Source organism: Balaenoptera ricei, chromosome 17 (genome assembly GCF_028023285.1).
Source record: "Balaenoptera ricei isolate mBalRic1 chromosome 17, mBalRic1.hap2, whole genome shotgun sequence".
Lineage (NCBI taxonomy): Eukaryota > Metazoa > Chordata > Mammalia > Artiodactyla > Balaenopteridae > Balaenoptera > Balaenoptera ricei.
Window position 1 is genome coordinate 4300184 of NC_082655.1, and position 20329 is coordinate 4320512.

The window sequence follows — 20329 nt, forward strand, 5'->3', positions numbered from 1 at the left end:
GGCTGGATGGAATCCCAGCTCTGCCGTCTGCCAGCTGGGGGGTTCCTGGGCTGGAGTGTGCACCTGCCTGAGCCTTGGTCTCCTTATCTGTAAAATTGTGGTATTTACCAATCTGGTGAATAATTTACTGTGGTTCTTACTGTTTTTATTGTGCTGTTATTATCATACTTAATATTTTTATGGCAAATCTGTATAAAAAATGTCAAAAACCGAAGTTCCCAGACATGACATGACTGGATCTGAGCTCCCCGTCACAGGAGGGAATCAAGCAGAGTCTAGAAGTTCATCTGCTGTGAGTTCTGTAAAGGAAACTGGCCTGTCCAGGAAGGCGAGACTGTCCTTGATCTAGCGCACGGGGTGCCAAACCCCTCCCCACAGGCCACATCCCACCAGGCAGAACGTTTTACACACTGAGTTTTATTGGAAGATGTACTTCACGTCAGCTTCTTTACACGTTGTCTGTGGCTCTGTCGGCACAGCCGCCAGCTGAGTAGTTGTGACAGAGACCACGTGGCCCACAAGATCTGAAGTATCTACCGTCTGGCTCTTGAAGAGAAGAAGATTGCCGACCCCTGATAGTGGGTTCTGACGTGATGGCTGGGAATCTGAAGTCGCTGCCACTAACTCCTGGGGTGACCCTGGAGAGGGTGTCCCATGGAGTGCTGAGTGGGGTGGGTGGGGACCCTCCTGGAGGCCCCTTCCCTTCTGTGTCTCCACCACCGTCCTGCGTAATCCCCTCCCCTGTCCGTGTGCCATTGCATTACGGGTGCCTTCTCATCTTGTCAGTTTTAGGGGCGACCCATGTATCCTAGAAAGTCCTCCTACCATCCCAGGTCTTGGACGAGGATTCATGCGCCGAGTGGGACTAGAAAGGACTTTGAAGGGCAGCTGTGAACGTGTGTCCTCCCTTTGCCACTGCCCGGCTGTGGGGCCGGTGCCAGCCACGGCGCTCTTTGTGCCTGGTAGCATCCCAGGCAGAGAATGCATCCACGTAGGCGTGACCGTCTCGTTTACTGGTATCCTCATGCAAGGAATTCCAGCTCAGGGAGGTTCGACTGCATTTCCCACAGTGGCTTTCGTTTTGAGTTGATAAAGGGATAAAATATAGTGGCCACAGTGAAATTGGCACTTGCAAAATGTATACACGCGTATACACAGTCTGTATATAAATATACGTCTGTATAGTTAAATACATGGAGAAATTCTGCATTTCTGAGTGTCTCTCACATCCTGCAGTGAACCTTGTCCTGGCCGAACTGGATTCACACTTGCGAGAGGGCGAGCGGGGCACGGGGCTTACACGATGTCTGGGGCTTTCCAAGAAGTGTGGCTGATTAATTGCGATGCTTCTGATAACAGCCTCACGCTTCGTGGAAGCCTGAAGGAAAACAGTTGTCAAAGCAGTGTGTTCTCCGTGACTTGTTCTGCTGTAAAATATGTCTGTCTTTGTCCGTTTAATTACACAGACTCTGGTTTCTTTGCGTTTATCCATATACAAACACAAGCAGAAACACACACAAAGTCACGCACACACAGGCACACAGACACAGTCACCCATGCCCACTCATACATACACGGGTGTACACATGTGCCCCCTCCCCCCCATACACACACACACACACACACACACACACACACACACACGTGAACCTAGACGGGGCGGTCAGCACAGCAAAAACCCCTCCCTCCTGCCCCTCACCCTGGAACAGGCTACATGCAGCTGCTTAGAAAAATAGAGCTGTATTAAAAATCAGTGCCTTTTGAGTGTCTGTCTGCGCTTGTGAAATACCTACTCTTATTTTCTGGAAGTAGCCAATTTTGCTTGATCTAGTAACGGACACATAGTGCGTTTTTGTTTGCTTGTTTTCAGTAAAGGCTCCTGTTCTTTGCATCAGTCCAACAACCAGGATAAGTGTAAGGATAAGTGACCAAAGAGGGGACAGTGATGACTGGTGCTCTTGGAGGGTCCCTGAGGGGCCCGGCCTGGGTGTTTCCCGCTGCGCCCGCGTCTGCCTTGGGCCCCAGACTCTGCCCTGTGCTCGGGTTGGGCTGCCCACGAGGCACCCATGGGCCAGAGCAGCCTGTGCTGGCGGAGGGAGTGGAACCCTCAGTTACAGGAGGTCGGGATGCAGGGCTGATCACCTCCAGTGACCTCTGCTCGCCTTGACGGAACCCCGCGCGGCACGGGCGCGGCGCTGACCCGTGAGCCTGGGGCAGGAGAGCAAAAGGAAGCCTGCCTGCTGTGCAGTCTGTGTTTATAAGTCACCCGTCAAGTGTAAAAACTGTCCCGGGAAACACGTCCCATCCCCCTAGCGTGGGCCTGGGAGACGGGTGGTACCTCCCCTTCCAGTGGCATCCAGGACACGGCGGCCCGGGAGGGTCACACCCTGGCCCCAGTCCACCCAGCCCCCTTCTCTTCACACGTCCTGTTCACTTGGGCTTGACTCATGGGGGCCTCATGGGGGCAAGGACACCCCAGGATATGAGGTCAAGCTCTGTCCACAAACCCCACATGCGGTTGCCCCTCACAGCCCCTGGGCCCGGGGATTGCATGATCCACTCGGGAGAGCAGGCGGGCAACCGCTGTACCTCTGGAAGTGGAAGTGGGCTGCTTGGGCGAGAAAGTCCAGAGTGGTTTAGAAGAGGAGCATGGGGTCTGAGTGGGTGTGGTCCCTTGGCCTGTCCTCCCCCTCTGTTTTCTCTTTGTCTCCTTTTTGTCAGGGAGGCAACAAAATGGGGTTGAAAGAATATGCTTTCTGAGATACAGCAGGCCTGGGTTGTAAACCCAGCTCTGCTGTCTACCGGCTGTGTGGATGTGGGCAGGACACATCTCCCCCATGGGTATGTGGCAAAGAGTCCGCAACTGTCTGTGGATCCTGAGACCCGAGTTAAGTCTAGGCCCGGTCCCCACGTGCCCCACTTCAGAGAGGCCTCGGCCAGAGCCCAGAGAAAGCAAAGCCGCCTTTCGGAGTCCAGCCCAGCGAGCCCCGGTGCCCACTCCCACGGTCTCACACCTCCTCCCTGTCCCGGATGCAAAAATCTTGGCCTAGAAAGTGAAAATAACCAGTTCAGCACTGTTTCTTTGCACACTGGAACTTAGAGGTAAGATGGACTGCAGTGACCTTGATCCGTTGAGACCAGGCCCCAGACACCAGCGCTGAAGAGGTGCTGGGGTCACAGGGAGAGCGGCCCAGGCCGGCTGGGGTCTGGATTGACGCCCGGAGTCCGCTTCTCCCCCTCCTCCTTGCTCTGCATGAACTTGACGCCGTAGCCCACCTTCAGGGAGGGATGACCAGAAACGTCTAATTAGGATCCCTGGCTCAGCAACTGAGGATTCCAGTGTCAAACAGTCAGCCTCTGCAGCATTTTCCGTTGTCACTGGGCGGATGAGCAGGGCCTGGCCAGTGGTGTCCAGCATGATGTCCACGAGACTGTTGTTGGTTGGAGGCCACGAAGGGCCTTGAGCTTAAAAAAAAAAAAAGCAGCCAGTAAGCCTGTAGTGAACATGCAGATCTTTTAAAATTCTGAGCTATAGAGAATTTTCTTCCTCCTTCCCTCCCTTCCTCCCTCCCTCCCTCTCCCTCTCTTTTTTTTTTTTCTCTGTTTTCATCTCAACTTCTGAGGCCCAGCAGTTTGTATCATAGGTCAGTGCTTGGATGTTTAGGCTGATGGACCTTGGCTTGAAGTCCTGTGTTTGCCATTTTCATCTCTTTACTTGTTACCTCTGTGCTTGGCTTCCTCATCTGTAGAATGGGTGCACCAGTCCCACCTTCTCCCATGAAAATTAAATATGTTAAAGTACGAAAGTGCTTCCAGCAGCGCCTGGTACAGAGCAGGTGCCGGGCACTTGTCCTTGAGGAGGCACCTGGGTGCTCTGACTCTCAGTGTCCTTGTCTGAAACACAGGGATGAGAAAACCCACTTGGTGGCTTTGTTACAGCACTTTACTCGTGGGTCCAGGACATTTTTTTTTTTTTTTTTTTGGTCCAGGAAATCTTGATGAAATGCTGTCTGTGAGCTGGAAACTGTGACTGCGGGTCAGGGGCGTCTGGGAGTTCGTGGAATAAACATACCCTCTATCTCAGGGGAGAACAAAACCATAGAAGAAACACTGAAACATAAGTGAAAATTCTAGCAGGAAATTTTAGTAGGTGCCCTGTCAGACATAACCAGGGAGGCTAAGAACAAACAAGAAAGAGGGGAATTTGCTGTAGGTCTGGTGGTTTGGGGGCCCTCTGAGGACACACCAGGAAGAAGGCCCAGAAAGAGAATTCCAGGCAGAGGAAACTTTCTATAAAGGAACGGGATCGGGGTTACATAAAGGAACTGAGAAACCAGGGAGCCTGTGCCCTGGAGCAGGTCGGGGAGGGACAGGATGAGACTGGGGGCAGAGGCCAGCTCCTGGATGGAGTCGTGTGTCTGTGGGAGGCGTTGGGAGTTTTATTCTGAGTTGAATGCCAAGCCGTTGAAGACTTTGTTTCATTTTACATTTAATAGTGAGACATAGGCAACCTTCCGAAAGGCGTATCTGAAGTGTCCAGCTTGGTGAATGTTGACACACGGCCTGTACCCTTCTGTCCGGAGCACGGCAGCTTCACTCTCCAGGCGCGGCGTCGGCAGGGGCAGCAGAGCCCGGGCCGCGGGTGGGGATCCACAGCCGGGGACCCCCAGAGGAGGCGGCCGTGTGCCGTGGGCGCCCGGGGTGGGGATGGGAGAGCGCGTGGGCGGTGCCCCGTCCGGAGTGTGTGCGCTGGACGTCCCCACCCTTGCCCCAGGCCTCAGCCCCGTCTCCGGTTACAGCTCTGCCTTCACCGCTGGACTTGCCGGGGAGGGGCGGGCGGGGGGAGCCAGGCCACACCGCTGCCCCGCGTTGCCATCTGGCCGTGACCCTCCCCCGGGTCCCCGCAGGAACGCAGCCAGTGGCCGTCCCAGGAGCCCACCTCCACCAGCCCTCGGGCAGAGGGGCCAGGAGCAAAGGAGCATCAGGACTGGCTAGTTCCACCCCTGTCCAGTGGCCTGGGACCTGGTGAAGAGGTCCCCACCTTGCTGCCTGCTCCCACAGGCGTTCAGGGGCCTGACGCAGGACGGCTGAGCTCGGCCCCGCTGCCTCTGGGGGCTCCTGTCCCTGTGGCCTGCCTCGGTCACCGGAGCTCTGATTCTGAGGACACGACCCTGAGTCCGGGCACGGTCTGATCCAGGCCACATGCTGATGGAGAGGACGTGGCCGCAAGTACACAGAGTAAATAGCGCCGCATGTTGTTTGCCCATCTCCCGTGAGAAGCACAGACACCGCAGGGGCCGGGGATGTGCCTGTGCGGAGACGTGGGGCTCCCTTGGCCAGTCCTGTGCTTTCCTGAGACGGAGGGGAGAGGTGGTCAGTCCTGGTCAGCGCTGCGGTCACGCAGGTCAGCGCTGCCCCCGGAGCCAAGGCTCCTGAGGCCTCTTCCCACCGTGGGCTCCCCTTCTCCCCGCGCCTTCCCGGCAGAAGGCCTCAGCTCCTCTCCATGGGCCACAGGGAAGTCTCGTCAACCCTTCCGTGCGTTCACGTGATAAATTCCCATTTTGCCACTTATTTGGTTTTATATTTCTCCACCTGCTCTGAACCCACGTGGGAGGAGGGAGGGCGCTGCTTTGCCTCGTTTCTCTTCCCTGCTCAGCAGCCCGCTCCCTCGGGACCCTGCGCCATGGGAGAGAGCCTTGGGGATGCCCCTCCCGCCTCTGGTCCAGCGGGAGCTCCGGGTTCCTGGGAAGGATGGCAGGCTGGGTCCGGGTGATGCTTCACTCAGCACCCGAGTCCTGGGGTGAGTGGTCAGGAGGAGGAGGACGTGAGTGGGTGAGATCACGGCGGCCTTGGCACCGAGTCTGGCGCTTCGTGTGCTTTCTCTTGTCCAGTGCCTGTCAGGACCCTGAAGGGTAGATACTGAGAGTGCGGATTCAGTTCTAGAATGGAGCAGACAAGCCTCAGAGGGTTGGAAAAGACGGTGCCAGGCACAGAAAGCACAGGTTCACCCCCACGAGGCCTTTCCTCCTTGGCCGTCCACACGGCAGCTGCTGTAGTGCAAAGCGGGGTGATGCTGGAGTGAGACGCGCCTGGGCTTGAGCTCTGGGTCCCTGGTTATGAACTCTGTTACTCGGCGGGCCGGTCTCTTAATCCTGTAACCTGAAAGGCTCCCTCCTCTGGACCTCCGGGCCTCCTCTTTGCCCCTCCTGCCCCACCAGCGTCCCCTTCTCAGCCTCCTTTGCTGGTCAGTTCTCATGTCCCAACATGTAAAGCTGGAGGCCGGGACCTACCCTGGGACCTCTTCTCTCCTCTGTCTCCATCTCTGAACCATCTCTTCCACTCCCAGCGCGTTAAAGCCTGTCTACAAAGGAGCAACTCCCAAATCAAAAGCCAGGAGCTTTGTTTTGGAGGCTGAAGGCCAGGCTCACAGATCCGGTTGCTTGCTAGGTGTCTAAGAGACATCTCAAACTTGAAGCGTCGGAAACTGGACTTGTGTTTTCTGGTTCCAAATGGATTCTTCCTGCAGGGTTCCATGTGCTCAGGACAGAACATTCTTTCTTTCTGGGACACTCTTCACCCATTCGGCCACCAGCCTGCCCGCTCTGCTTTCCAGAGAGACCGGGGTCTGAGCACCCCTCCCTGCTTCGCCCCCGCCGCGTGGCTCGAAGCCGCCAGTGTCCACTGCGGTAGCCTCCTCACCTGTCCGTCCACCTCCACCCCTGCCCGCCAGCGTCAGGCCCCCAGGCAGAGGGGCACCTCCTGCCAGGACCCATCACCCCCCCGCCCCTCCCGCCCCTGCCCCCTGCTCCACCTCGTCTCCCTGTGTGCCATTCTGGCCATGGTGTCCATGCTCCCCGACCCTCGGGCCCGGGCCTGCACCCCCGATGGGTCACCCTCCTCCCGCTCTCACCTACTCGCCTCTGACTCATCCCTCAAATCTCAGTGGAGACACCCTTTGATCCCACTGTTTTCATCCCCCCACTGGCCTCAGTACCTTTCAGGGGTTATAATCACAGAGTTCTTGGAGACATCTAGGCCTTACTTGACCAGTTTCCATCTTGTCTGCTGGACGGCAGCTCCCTGAGCTCTGTGGGCCCCTTAGCGTGTGCCCTGGCTCGGCTCAGCGCCAGGTGCGTGGCAGGCACTCGTCGGACGTGGCGCGAAGGGAAGGAGGTTTGCGTTTAGGTGCTTCTCAGACACCAGGCGCTAAAGGTCACTGCTAGGCTGAGCTGGGCCCTGGCACCTGTTCAGGCTGGCCGAGGGCTCTGCCTACCTCCTGCCGTCCCACTGCCCCAGGCTCCTCTTGCCAGTCCTACAGGAGGTCCTCGCAGTCTCTGGTGACACCTACTGGTGCTCTGCCCACGGGACAGTCCCCAGGAGGGAAAGAGGTCCAAGTAGCCCGGGACAATCGAAACCACGCCCTCTTCGCAGGAGTCTCACTGCCCCTGGCCTGGATCACGGCCCCCTTGTATCTGGGCAGCGCCATCTCTTTCCTGCCCTGAATTACAGACGCCGCTTAGGGTTAGGAGGCTTCCGCTGACCCACCTCTCCTGTCTCCACGCCCTGGGCTGTGCTGCAGGGCTCGGTCCCCCTCCCACCTCTGCGCCCGAGAGCCCCTTCCTCCTCAGGGCTCTGCCCTCGCTGGGACCTTCTTCCCTTTGCTCGTCCCGTGGCTGCTCACGCCCTTCTTAGCTCTCAGCCCGGAGCTCACCCAGCCAGGAGGTCTTCGCAGGCCGGCGCACCCCACGTGCATCCTGGCCCCCACGTCACCGACGTGTCCCCAGCGGCACTGATCACTCGTGGCAGCTGGCTCGCTTCCCTGTGTCTGTCTCTGCGTTTCCTCTCTGCCCTCTCCTCTGTCTGGCTCGTCCCTCCAACAGGGCGGGGCCCCCTCGTCTGCGTGTTTACACGTTTGCTCCTTATGGCAGGTCGTATGGGTCGGGCGCTGTGCAAATACGTGTTGGCTGAATGAGTGAAGGAACGAACAAGCTCGTATTGGGTGCCGGGCATCAGGCCGTGAACTCCTCATCCACTGGTTCATTTAGTCTTCAGGATGACCTTGGATGGGGAAAAATCCCACAAACTTTTACGCCTGTTTCTGGGTCTGGAAACAGACACAGGAGGAGAAACTGACGTGGGTGGTGGGTGTCTGCAGGCTCCAGACCTTGCCCCTCCCCAGCCTTGGGGAGCACTTCCTCCTCTGGCCCCATCCCCGCTTCACTGTACCCCAGCAAGCAGGCGTGTGCTCGGGCGGGAGGGCGCCTGGTAGCCTCTCCTCACCGTTCTCTCGCTGTACGTGCTCTTCCTGAGACAGAGGATGGGTGGCCCTGGTCTCCCGGACCTGGTGATCCTGCTGTCAGCAGGCCGGGGGTGGGGGTTTCTTTCTAGCAGTACTTTGTCTCTTACCACCAGGCTGCCTCTAAAACACTTAGCCTTCATTCCCCCATAGACTGGGCACCCTGACCACACCCTCCCTCCAGCCTAAGGGACCTGGGAGGTGGGCATCAATGAGCGAGGGGATCTGGGGCCTCTGGGGACCAATTCACTTTGACCTAGAAGGGAAATGCAGGCCGGGAATCTCCAGAAAGTTCTAGAATAGGAGGTGGAGGTGGAACCTGGACCCTGGGTTGTCCTCTTTGCTCCTCACACGGTCCACACCATGGCCCTGGGATGCAGCTAATAACAATCTTTAGGTGTTTTTTTTCTGTTTTTTGTTGGTTTTTTGTGTGTTTTTTTTTAAAAATGGGGAAAGCTCCTTGTTCACCTGTAAAGAACGGATGCTAATATCTGCCCTGTGAGAGCATTGGATGAGACCCTGTGTGTGACCTCAAGGCAGTGGAGCTATCCGATGACTGGCTGGTTGTTATTATACTCATACCCAGGGTGCTTTCTAAGGCTCAGATGTGTGTGTAGAATAGTGGTCCAGCGCTCGATGTCCAAGCCTCACTACCTGGCTTGATTCCTGCCTCTGCCACTTGCTGGCTGTGTGATGTTGGATAAATTACTTAACGTCTCTGAGCTTTGGCTTCCCCATGCATCAGCACGCCCATATTGCAGGGTTGCTGTGAAATCAGAGCACATAACTGTCTAAAGTAGCTGGTAGGTGGTGCACAGGGCAGGTCCAGCACTTCCCTTTTCTTCCTCACCATTTCGCAAATGGGTGGAGGGAGGCCCCGGCCTGCCCTTGCTGAGAGCTGCAGGGAGCTCATGACATGCGCCAGGATTTTAGTGACTCCAAAGAACGTGCTCGTTGCTGGTTAGGGTGTCCCTGTGTCCTCGGCCCCCACCAGTGAACCCTCCCAGCATCTGCAGGTATTTGCTGGCTGTGGCACAGAGCTCTCGCTCATCTGTCCTGCTGTCTGTCTGTCTGTCTCCCTCCACGGTGGCTCCCTTGAAAATGGGGGCCTGTCCCCCTGACCGGCAGCTCTTGGGTCCAGAAGTGCATATTGAGCCCCACTAGGCCCCTGCCATCCCCCAGACCTCCTGGGGATGTCTGCACCAGCTGTCCTCCGGGGCTCCAGTTCACCTCTGGAAACAGCCCTCATGGCTGCCTGCCTGTCCCTGGCCATCCCGCTGCCCCCTCCCCTAGAGCCTCCTGCTGCCTCAGCAGTGAGGGCCCCAGGGCAAGGCTCAGGCCTACTATTAAAAAAAAAGAATGACACTGATAACCTACAAACACTGTACTAGTGAATCATGTTCAGACCTTTAAAACAAATTTGAAAATGCAGAAAGGGAAAAAGGAAATAAAAACCACTTCAAGTTCTGCCCCCCAGAGGTAACCACAGTTAGTTTGTGTCATATATGTTCTTCCAGACCCCTGTGTATGTACGTCAGTTTGTCGTAGCGAGTACGAGAGTGCTAGAGTCATACTGAGTTTGAATTCTGTTTCCACCACTAACTAGGGGTGTGCTTTGCGCAGGTCATCTAAGCGCTCTTAGACTCAGTTTTCTCATCTGAAAAATGGGCATGACAACTACACGGACGTGTGTCAGGATGCTGAACACTGGCATCTGTCAGCGGGAACATGCCTTGGCCGTGCCCTCGGGAGCTGTGAGTCTACAGTGCGTGTGCGCGTAGATTCCTAACTGCCCCCGTTGGGATCTTGTTCTTTCCGCTCTTCCTCCTCCGGTGTGCGCGTAGATTCCTAACTGCCCCCGTTGGGATCCTACTCTTTCCGCTCTTCCTCCTCCGGTGTGCGCGTAGATTCCTAACTGCCCCCGTTGGGATCCTACTCTTTCCGCTCTTCCTCCTCCGGTGTGCGCGTAGATTCCTAACTGCCCCCGTTGGGATCCTGTTCTTTCCGCTCTTCCTCCTCCGGTGTGCGCGTAGATTCCTAACTGCCCCCGTTGGGATCCTGTTCTTTCCGCTCTTCCTCCTCCGGTGTGCGCGTAGATTCCTAACTGCCCCCGTTGGGATCCTGTTCTTTCCGCTCTTCCTCCTCCGGTGTGCGCGTAGATTCCTAACTGCCCCCGTTTGGATCCTGTTCTTTCCGCTCTTCCTCCTCCGGTGTGCGCGTAGATTCCTAACTGCCCCCGTTGGGATCCTGTTCTTTCCGCTCTTCCTCCTCCGGTGTGCGCGTAGATTCCTAACTGCCCCCGTTGGGATCCTGTTCTTTCCGCTCTTCCTCCTCCGGTGTGCGCGTAGATTCCTAACTGCCCCCGTTGGGATCCTGTTCTTTCCGCTCTTCCTCCTCCGGTGTGCGCGTAGATTCCTAACTGCCCCCGTTGGGATCCTGTTCTTTCCGCTCTTCCTCCTCCGGTGTGCGCGTAGATTCCTAACTGCCCCCGTTGGGATCCTGTTCTTTCCGCTCTTCCTCCTCCGGTGTGCGCGTAGATTCCTAACTGCCCCCGTTGGGATCCTGTTCTTTCCGCTCTTCCTCCTCCGGTGTGCGCGTAGATTCCTAACTGCCCCCGTTGGGATCCTGTTCTTTCCGCTCTTCCTCCTCCGGTGTGCGCGTAGATTCCTAACTGCCCCCGTTGGGATCCTGTTCTTTCCGCTCTTCCTCCTCCGGTGTGCGCGTAGATTCCTAACTGCCCCCGTTGGGATCTTATTCTTTCCGCTCTTCCTCCTCCGGTGTGCGCGTAGATTCCTAACTGCCCCCGTTGGGATCCTATTCTTTCCGCTCTTCCTCCTCCGGTGTGCGCGTAGATTCCTAACTGCCCCCGTTGGGATCCTATTCTTTCCGCTCTTCCTCCTCCGGTGTGCGCGTAGATTCCTAACTGCCCCCGTTGGGATCTTATTCTTTCCGCTCTTCCTCCTCCGGTGTGCGCGTAGATTCCTAACTGCCCCCGTTGGGATCCTATTCTTTCCGCTCTTCCTCCTCCGGTGTGCGCGTAGATTCCTAACTGCCCCCGTTGGGATCCTATTCTTTCCGCTCTTCCTCCTCCGGTGTGCGCGTAGATTCCTAACTGCCCCCGTTGGGATCCTGTTCTTTCCGCTCTTCCTCCTCCGGTGTGCGCGTAGATTCCTAACTGCCCCCGTTGGGATCCTGTTCTTTCCGCTCTTCCTCCTCCGGTGTGCGCGTAGATTCCTAACTGCCCCCGTTGGGATCCTATTCTTTCCGCTCTTCCTCCTCCGGTGTGCGCGTAGATTCCTAACTGCCCCCGTTGGGATCCTATTCTTTCCGCTCTTCCTCCTCCGGTGTGCGCGTAGATTCCTAACTGCCCCCGTTGGGATCCTATTCTTTCCGCTCTTCCTCCTCCGGTGTGCGCATAGATTCCTAACTGCCCCCGTTGGGATCCTATTCTTTCCGCTCTTCCTCCTCCGGTGTGCGCGTAGATTCCTAACTGCCCCCGTTGGGATCCTGTTCTTTCCGCTCTTCCTCCTCCGGTGTGCGCGTAGATTCCTAACTGCCCCCGTTGGGATCTTATTCTTTCCGCTCTTCCTCCTCCGGTGTGCGCGTAGATTCCTAACTGCCCCCGTTGGGATCCTATTCTTTCCGCTCTTCCTCCTCCGGTGTGCGCGTAGATTCCTAACTGCCCCCGTTGGGATCCTATTCTTTCCGCTCTTCCTCCTCCGGTGTGCGCGTAGATTCCTAACTGCCCCCGTTGGGATCCTGTTCTTTCCGCTCTTCCTCCTCCGGTGTGCGCGTAGATTCCTAACTGCCCCCGTTGGGATCTTATTCTTTCCGCTCTTCCTCCTCCGGTGTGCGCGTAGATTCCTAACTGCCCCCGTTGGGATCCTATTCTTTCCGCTCTTCCTCCTCCGGTGTGCGCGTAGATTCCTAACTGCCCCCGTTGGGATCCTATTCTTTCCGCTCTTCCTCCTCCGGTGTGCGCGTAGATTCCTAACTGCCCCCGTTGGGATCCTATTCTTTCCGCTCTTCCTCCTCCGGTGTGCGCGTAGATTCCTAACTGCCCCCGTTGGGATCCTATTCTTTCCGCTCTTCCTCCTCCGGTGTGCGCGTAGATTCCTAACTGCCCCCGTTGGGATCCTGTTCTTTCCGCTCTTCCTCCTCCGGTGTGCGCGTAGATTCCTAACTGCCCCCGTTGGGATCCTGTTCTTTCCGCTCTTCCTCCTCCGGTGTGCGCGTAGATTCCTAACTGCCCCCGTTGGGATCCTGTTCTTTCCGCTCTTCCTCCTCCGGTGTGCGCGTAGATTCCTAACTGCCCCCGTTGGGATCCTGTTCTTTCCGCTCTTCCTCCTCCGGTGTGCGCGTAGATTCCTAACTGCCCCCGTTGGGATCCTATTCTTTCCGCTCTTCCTCCTCCGGGTGAGGGAGCTGCCAGGGAGCCAGGGTTGCTCAGCTGGAGAAGATTGGAGGGAGGAGGACGCTGACGGTCTTGAAACATCTAACCGGCTTTTGTGAGAGACACGGGACCTGTTCTGGATTCGGTGCCAGCAGAGGACACACTCAAGGGCAGGGTCTTGCCGTCTGCCCACCTCAGGTTCCCCAGTGCCCTGTCCAGAGCCAGGTGTAAGTGGGCACAAGCAGACGGACCCGATGGGCAGAACTCGGAGAGCACGTGAAACCTCTGGGTGCAGAAGCCCCTTGTACGTGTCAGGGGTGTCCAGAGGCAGAAGGGCTGCCTCAGGAAGTAGCATGCTGGCTGGCTGTCCCTGCAGGCTTTGGAGACAGACTTGGGCGCCTTTGTGCTGGGTGGCCTTGGGCAGGTGACCTTGGAGAGACTACATGCTGTAGTGGTCCGGAGCCAGAGGCTAGGGCCAGCATGCTGACTTTGCCATTTGCTAGCTCTGTGGCCTTGGACGTCTTGCTGACTTCTGTGTGCCTTTCTTTCCACATCTGCAAACGGCAGCACCTGTCCCGTAAAGCTGTAGGGGGAGCTCAGTCAAAGTGCTGATGGATTCGACATCCCTAGCACAAGGTCTGTGCAGAGCAAGCCCTCTACATCTGTCTCCTGACCACGGGGATAACTCCATCCCCCGGCAGAGCAGAAACTGTCCACATCGTGCACCCAGCACAGTATCTGGACGTGTGGGCGCGCAGTCTTGGAAGCCCTTACGATTCTAATTATTCGTATCGACCCTGGGACCTTGGGGCCTGGCTCCCCACAGTAGGGGTGTGTGGACGATTTCCTGGCTGGCCTCGGAGCCGCTGAGGAACTGTGCCGTGAGTCTGCCGGGGGTCTGATTCATCTCTCTCCTCCTCTGCCTCTTCCCCTGCCCACTTGGAATGTCATCATCCCATCTGTGGTGAGCTGCACTCAGCAGCGACTGCCGGGCGGTGATGGATGGGCCGTGATTGCTTCCTCCCGCGGCGCTCTGCTCCTTGCTTCTCGTGGTGCTGCTCAGCTAGGCCGGGGAACCGTCTCCCCTCCGACATTCTAGACACAGGTAGACCTTCATTCAAACCCAGATACTCCTCCTATCTGGTGAGTTTCTTAACCTCTCGTAGCCTCAGTTCTTAACATCCGTGTAACAGAAACAAAGTCTACCTCCTCAGATGGTTGTTGTGGGTAAAATTTCCAGGTGGGTGAATGGCACACAGTAGGCACTCAATAATTGCCAGCACCCTTTTTTTCCCAACTGGAGAAACTCTTGGCTGAGAGCCAGGGGACAGGGAGCCAGGGGACAGCATGGCACATCTTCTCTAGACAGAACCACGGGCGTTCAGCACGAAGCAGAAGGACGGCAGAGACCACCTTGTGCAAACCCTCCTGCCCTGATGCTCAGACACACTCTCCCCTTTTGCCATTTGGTAGACTGAGGGCAGCTTGAAGCGTTTTTCCCGGGAAACTGCAGTGAATTCATGGTGTGTCCCCCTGGGAGCGGCAGCCCTGATCAACCAAGACTTGGCCTCTGTTGAAGGCTTCTGGTGAAAAAGATCTCATACTGTGGAAAGGGATCTTGTTGCTCTCCAGAAGTCTAGAATGTTCTGCCTTCCTGAAAGATGAGGGAGTACGAATGGCAGTGGGTGACAGTAAATGAACTCCAGGGGAACAGGGGCTTTGTAATCAGCCATGTCTATTTTGTGTTTTCACACTTTCAAGAAGGAAAATCAACCAACTAACCAAGAGCTAATTAAACACACGTTTTGATTCCTGAGAACTTACCCTTATCCTTAATTCCAGAACTACTCTTTATGTTGATCCTGAATGATTACCTATAAATCTGTATTGATTGGTTAAGTGAAGGTAATCCAGTTTGTCAGTAGCTTCTTTACCGGGAAAATGAGCTTCTTTTTCTTATGCTTTTCACATAGGCTTGGGGGTAGCTGGAGTTCCTCTCTCCTCAATTCTAGACAGTCCTGCAGATGTTATGTCCCACGTTTGAAGGAGGAAGAAGGGAAAGTACACCTGCCAATCCCTTCTACCTATCTGCCCCCTTACATTGGGAAAAGCAAAAGCTTTTTAAGACACCACCCCTCCTCAACCAAGCACGCTTCTGGTATTTATGTCCTTGGCCAGAACTGGGTCACAGGTCCATCCCTCGCTGGAAGGGCGGCTGGAAAGGTGGGGAACAGAATCACAATAATTGGCTTAGACCGACCAGCCACAGCTTTTCTCCATAGGCTGAAAATGCTGCCATTCTGCATAAAAGTGACACTCTTTCAGCAAGGAAGGAGTGGGGAACGGGTATTCGGGTGGCAGCTGACAGTGTGTGCTACACCTCAGTGGCAGGAGCCCTGGAGCCTGTGCGATCTTCTCACCGGATTGTCAACATCATGATGCAGCCCACGCCCGAGAGGCGTCCAGGCCGCCACTCAGCCTTTACTTCTTGGCTCAGGCGTCACTGGTCGTTCTGTTCAGCACAGACTCGAGGCCTGTTCTGTGCCTGGAGCCGTGAAGGCAGTGGACCTACAGCTGGACTGAGACTCAGCCGGGTGTCCAGGCTCACCGGGGAGACAGCCATGCCAGTCAGTGCCTTCAGCATGGTGCCATCAGCTCTAGGACACGGGGCCCTGCCGAGGGCTCCTTACCCAGGCTAGGGCGAGTGGAAGCAAGGGTTGAGGAGGAGGAGCCCGTGAAGCAGGGGGACACAGGACGCCACGGCAGCGCTGACGCTTCCTTGAGCTTACCTGTCCCCAGTCCTCGTCACAGCCCACGAGCGCCCTGAAGATAGGGGCGGTGTCTTATCTATTATCCCACTTACGTGTCCCTGGAACTAGCTCAGTGCCTGGAATGTGTCTGGAGCTCTGTAAGTATTTCAGTTCGAATAAATGAGTTAACGTGGAAATAAATAGATCATTATCCAAGATGTGGGCGTATCTTGGCCAAAGGGATGTAGTTACGGGCTGAGAGGGACTTTGGATGCTAACTCCCCTCCCTGCCAAGAGGTGAACCTCTGGGGCCCCCTTCCCTGGGGAGCCTGGCTGCAGCGGGTATTCTGGGGGCCATTTGTCCTGACTTACTAGGTCAGCTGTAAATGCCCCCTTGAGGCTTTGGAGTGTATGAGGCTGAGTGATGGCCCCAGAAGGGGATTGGCAGGTGGTTTGGGGACTGATTTCTTGAAGCAGTTTGGGCAAGCGCTAACGTCTTTGAAACGTTTCAATCTTTTCTGTGGTCATGGCTTTCGGACTGTCTTTGACCATCCCGGTTTGGGAATCAGGGCGTCCCCTTGGGATATTTGCAGAGACAAGGCTCAGTAGCTTTGCCTGCCCTGAGCTCCAGCCGTCAGCCTCCAGAGGTTTGCTCATAATCAAGGCTACAACCTTCTGAGTCAACTCATTTTAAATGACGCACGGTCCCAGCCAGCCCCTCTGGCTGGCGGCCTGCCAACCGTAAAGCAATTGGCCGTCACCCGCAGCTGCCGCTGTCCTGGGCGGCGCCGTCTAAACACTGCGCGCCGCTGGCATCCTCTTGCATATCTGGTTCTAGACAGACAGCTCCGTGCTGTTTCCAAAATAACTCCTTCCTTGGGGCTTGTCAGACCTCTGGTGCCTTTGGGATAAATACTAAAAATACCTCCTCCCAAATCAGGGAGGATCTCATTCTTTCCCCTCACTGCTGATTGGAAAAGGGGCCTCAAACTGGTCCCGCAGTGAAACATTTGTGAAAACATATGAGAAGAGATTATTGCACATGGAATTGATGGGATGACAGGACTGCCTGATAACGTGTGATTATTATAGTGATGTATATAGTAACCAGACTGCTTCAAGGGCAGTATTTGCACTAAGTTGCCTCCGGTGCCGCGTTGAAGTCCTGTTACGGCTTGATCTTGCTCCGTCCTCCAAGCAGCCCTGCAACAAGTGTGTATTTTGTAAGGTGTCCCATGTCACACATACTGACACCGACAGAGAGATGAGGAGACTTGCAATGGAGCCGACACTTGGGCCTGGAACCTTAACGCTGGCAGTTGGTGCTCTTTCTGGGATTCTTAAAAATTGAAGTATAATTGACTTACAATGTTGTGTTAGTTTCAGGTGTACAGCAAAGTGATTAAGTTACACACACACACGCACACACACACACATATTCTTTTTCAGATTCTTTTCCATGTTAGGTTATTATAAGATATTGAATATAGTTCCCTGTGCTATACAGTAGGTCCTTGTTGTTTATCTATTTTATATATAGTAGTTTGTATCTGCTAATCCCAAACTCCTAATTTATCCCTCCCCTACCCATTCCCCTTTGAAAGAAACCGTAAGTTTCTTTCTGGGAATTTTAGGGCAACTTAAAGAATCCCTTTTCCTTCCAACTTTTTTTTTAAAGTGAGAAATCATGAAGACATTCAGATAAGACTTTTATGTAATATCATATAATAAGACATTTATGTAATATTGTATAATGAAGTATTTTTCACTGTGTGAGTGACTCCATTGCCTTTGTGTAACTGAGCGGTCTTGCTTCTTCTGGGATTATGCCTGCTTCTGGAATTGCACCTGAAGCTCCCTGGGGCGGCATAACAGACACCTTGCAGGTGGGCCCCCAGCACGTTTCCTGTTTCATTGACACCCTGCTGGCTTGGGATTTTCATCTATAAGTTCCTGCCTTTATGAATGAAGTTCCCTCTGCCTGTATCGCCTTTTGGTCTTTTGTCCATCTGGCTGAGTCTTACTGTTCCTTTAAGGGAAACCTCAAACATCACCTTTCCAGGAAAGCTTCCCTGACCTCCCCAGGCTGGGCCAGGTGTTGGATCTGTGTCCTGTGTGCCTTAGCAACCCAGACCCATTTCTGTCACTTGCGACCCCATTGATCATGTGGATTTCCGTGTCTGACTCCCTCTGATGGACGAGTGTGAGCTCCTTGTGGGTGGGGACCATGCCTGTTCTTATCTCATCCCTGTATGAGCACAGTATTGGCAGAGCCGATGCTTAACAAGTACATTTGGGAGTAAATGAAACACTCCGTCAATGTGGCGCTGCCTCTGCGTCTGCCCCATGCTGGACGTCCTGCATGCGGGGGGGTTGGCGCGGGGTCCCGATGACGTCACGTGCCATGGAGGAACCGTGGGCTGCGTTTGCTCATCAATCTCTGTTTCCTCTTGCTTTTCTCAGACGTGCTCTGCCCCAGCGTTCGTGTAGAAGGAGATCGCTTTAAGCACACCAATGGCGAAAGCAAGGAAATCACAGGTAAGAGAGTAACAGCCACCCTGCACGGCTTGCTTTGCTGCGCGTTTTGCTGGACTTGACCATGACCCTCCTTGATTCAAGGGTAGCCTTGCTGGTGCTGTCCTCATTCCTGTCCTTCACCACTGTCCTAATAGGATGGTCTGAACTGTGCAGGTCGCAGCTCCCATCAACGAACCATCCAACAGGGAAGACCATTCACGTGTTCCCTCTGGGAGCAGGTGGTGATGCTGTAGGGTCGGTAGAGAATGCAGTGGCGTGAGCGACATGGTGAGTGAGTGATTGGCAGCCGGGCAAAGGGTGAATAAATAAATGCATTTGGGAGTGAATCAGAGTCCTAAATACATGAGTGAATCAATGGATGAGGGAACACAGAGACACACGACTGCGGAGCCAGCAGCAGAAATGAACTCCGCAGAGGCTGTCTCTGTACACGACCACGACGGGGTAGCTGGGGTGCGTGGGGGTGGCTGAGCCGGCTTCCTCCTCGCCCTGATGGCGATGAGCATCCGCTGACTACTCCCTGTGGCCAGGCGTCCAGCTGAACACTCCAAGTGCAGGATCTCAGGGAAGCTTTCCTCCCCCTCCAGGACACCCGCCCTGCTCTCCTCACCAACGCCGGCCGGGTCAGGAGCCCCATCTCTCCACCCCAGAGCATCTCGGGTCCATGTCTAAGCAGTGCAGTCCGTCTCCCATCCAAGGCAGTGAGCCCCGGGCCATCAGAACCCCGTGTCTTATAGGTGCTGCAGTGCCCTGCCCTTCCCCAGGGACCCTGCCCAGGTTTGCCTGCCCATGCGAACACGCCAGCATCTGCACCCTGGCGCCTGAGGGATGTTTCTAGAACAGCAGAAGCCTATGCTCCCTGTGTGCACGGCAGGTGAAATGTGCCAGGGGGTTAACACTCCTCGGGAGTGACCCAGCCCTCAACCAGTGAGCGTCGGTAAAGAAACACCCGGCTCCTTGACCCACTTCCCAGCACGTCCCCGCGGGGGCAGCCGGCTTGGTGCCGCTCTCCTCGTCAGCTGCCGTGCCTCCCTCCCTGCTGTCCCTTCTCCTCGATCGAGCGTCTCCCAGATAAGCTAGCACTTCTCGGGGAGCGCCTGGGCTGTAGTCAGTGCTCAGTGAGGTGCTCTCTCTATCAGGATGTCTTTGTCCAACTCCTGAGAGCAAGACGACTTCCATCCTAGTCACTGCATTAATGCAGCTACCTTGAGGTGAAAATATTTATAGTTGAGTCACCGTCCAAAGGGCAAAACTGCTGGGAACACAAATGTCCCCACTGATTGCCTCGGTAATACCCAGCGGAGCTCTGGCTCTGGATAATCTATTCTCCATCCCTCGAGCCTGGCTGGGCCTGCCGGTTCTGCCCCGGGGTAACTTCCTCTGAAGTCACTCTGGAAAGCAGATCTTTGCCTTGCTGCATTATCCGTATCGGGCTTCCTGAGCAATGAATCCTTCGTAACGGTATCTCCCCTAAATAATTCATTATCCAGTGTGTCTGTTCATAGAAGGGAAGTTATGACAGTAATACCGTTAATAACAGAAATAGTAATGATTGATGCTTACCAGCACTTACATGCTTACCACGTCCTTGCACACCAAGGGATTTGCACTTATTTTCTCAGTTAACCCTTACAGTGTAGGAGACCAGCACCACTGTGTCTTTTGTAGCTGGGGAAACAGGTACAGACACATTAAGTAATTTGCCTGAGTTTGTGGCGGAGTCAGGGCTCACATCCAGCCCATCGGAAGGAAGAGAGGGAGGGAGGGAGGAGGCACAAATGAACACCATTTCATCTGCCTTATCGTCTGTAAATCAGAATGAGCTTTCCTCTCGTTCTACGGACTGAAGAGCCCCCAGTATTTTTTTCCACTGAAGAATAACTGATTCTGGCTGGGAAGATTCAGAATGTGTGTGTGTGTGTGTGTGTGTGTGTATGTGTTTGTGCATGCGTATGCGTGCGTGCATGTCCGTGTGCGCACATGTGTGCTTATGCAAGCTGGGAACAAATCCTTTTGGCTCTGGCATGTGAGGATCCCGCTGAGGAGTCTTGTGGTGATTGGATAGAAATGGGACCCTCTGTGCGGAATCCGCTGTGTGGATCTGCTGCCAGTGGAGCCTGGAACCTCGCCTCCCCTTGGTGGGCTCCGAGGCCCCCAGGAAGTAAATCACAGTGCTGGGTGGGCATCCATCAGCACACGGTGCAGATGCCCCGCTTGTGCAGCTCTGAGAGCAGAGAGCCTGCGGGATCTATCGTCTCCTCTAATTATAACCAGACCAGAAAAAAGGCTCCTGCCAGCTGGAGCTGAGACCGGAGTTAGGGAGAGATGGCACCGCATACTTGCCAACTTAAA

At 55.2% G+C, this 20329-nt stretch overlaps 1 protein-coding gene across 1 annotated transcript in view; it reads left to right on the forward strand.

Moving 5' to 3' along the window:
• COL22A1 (collagen type XXII alpha 1 chain) overlaps positions 1–20329 on the forward strand; it is a 248238-nt gene that overhangs the window by 22693 nt on the left and 205216 nt on the right. Inside the window, exon 4 of the mRNA XM_059901262.1 lies at positions 17903–17977. Within this exon, the coding sequence (XP_059757245.1) occupies positions 17903–17977 (75 nt within the window). The remainder of the gene's footprint in view (positions 1–17902; positions 17978–20329) is intronic.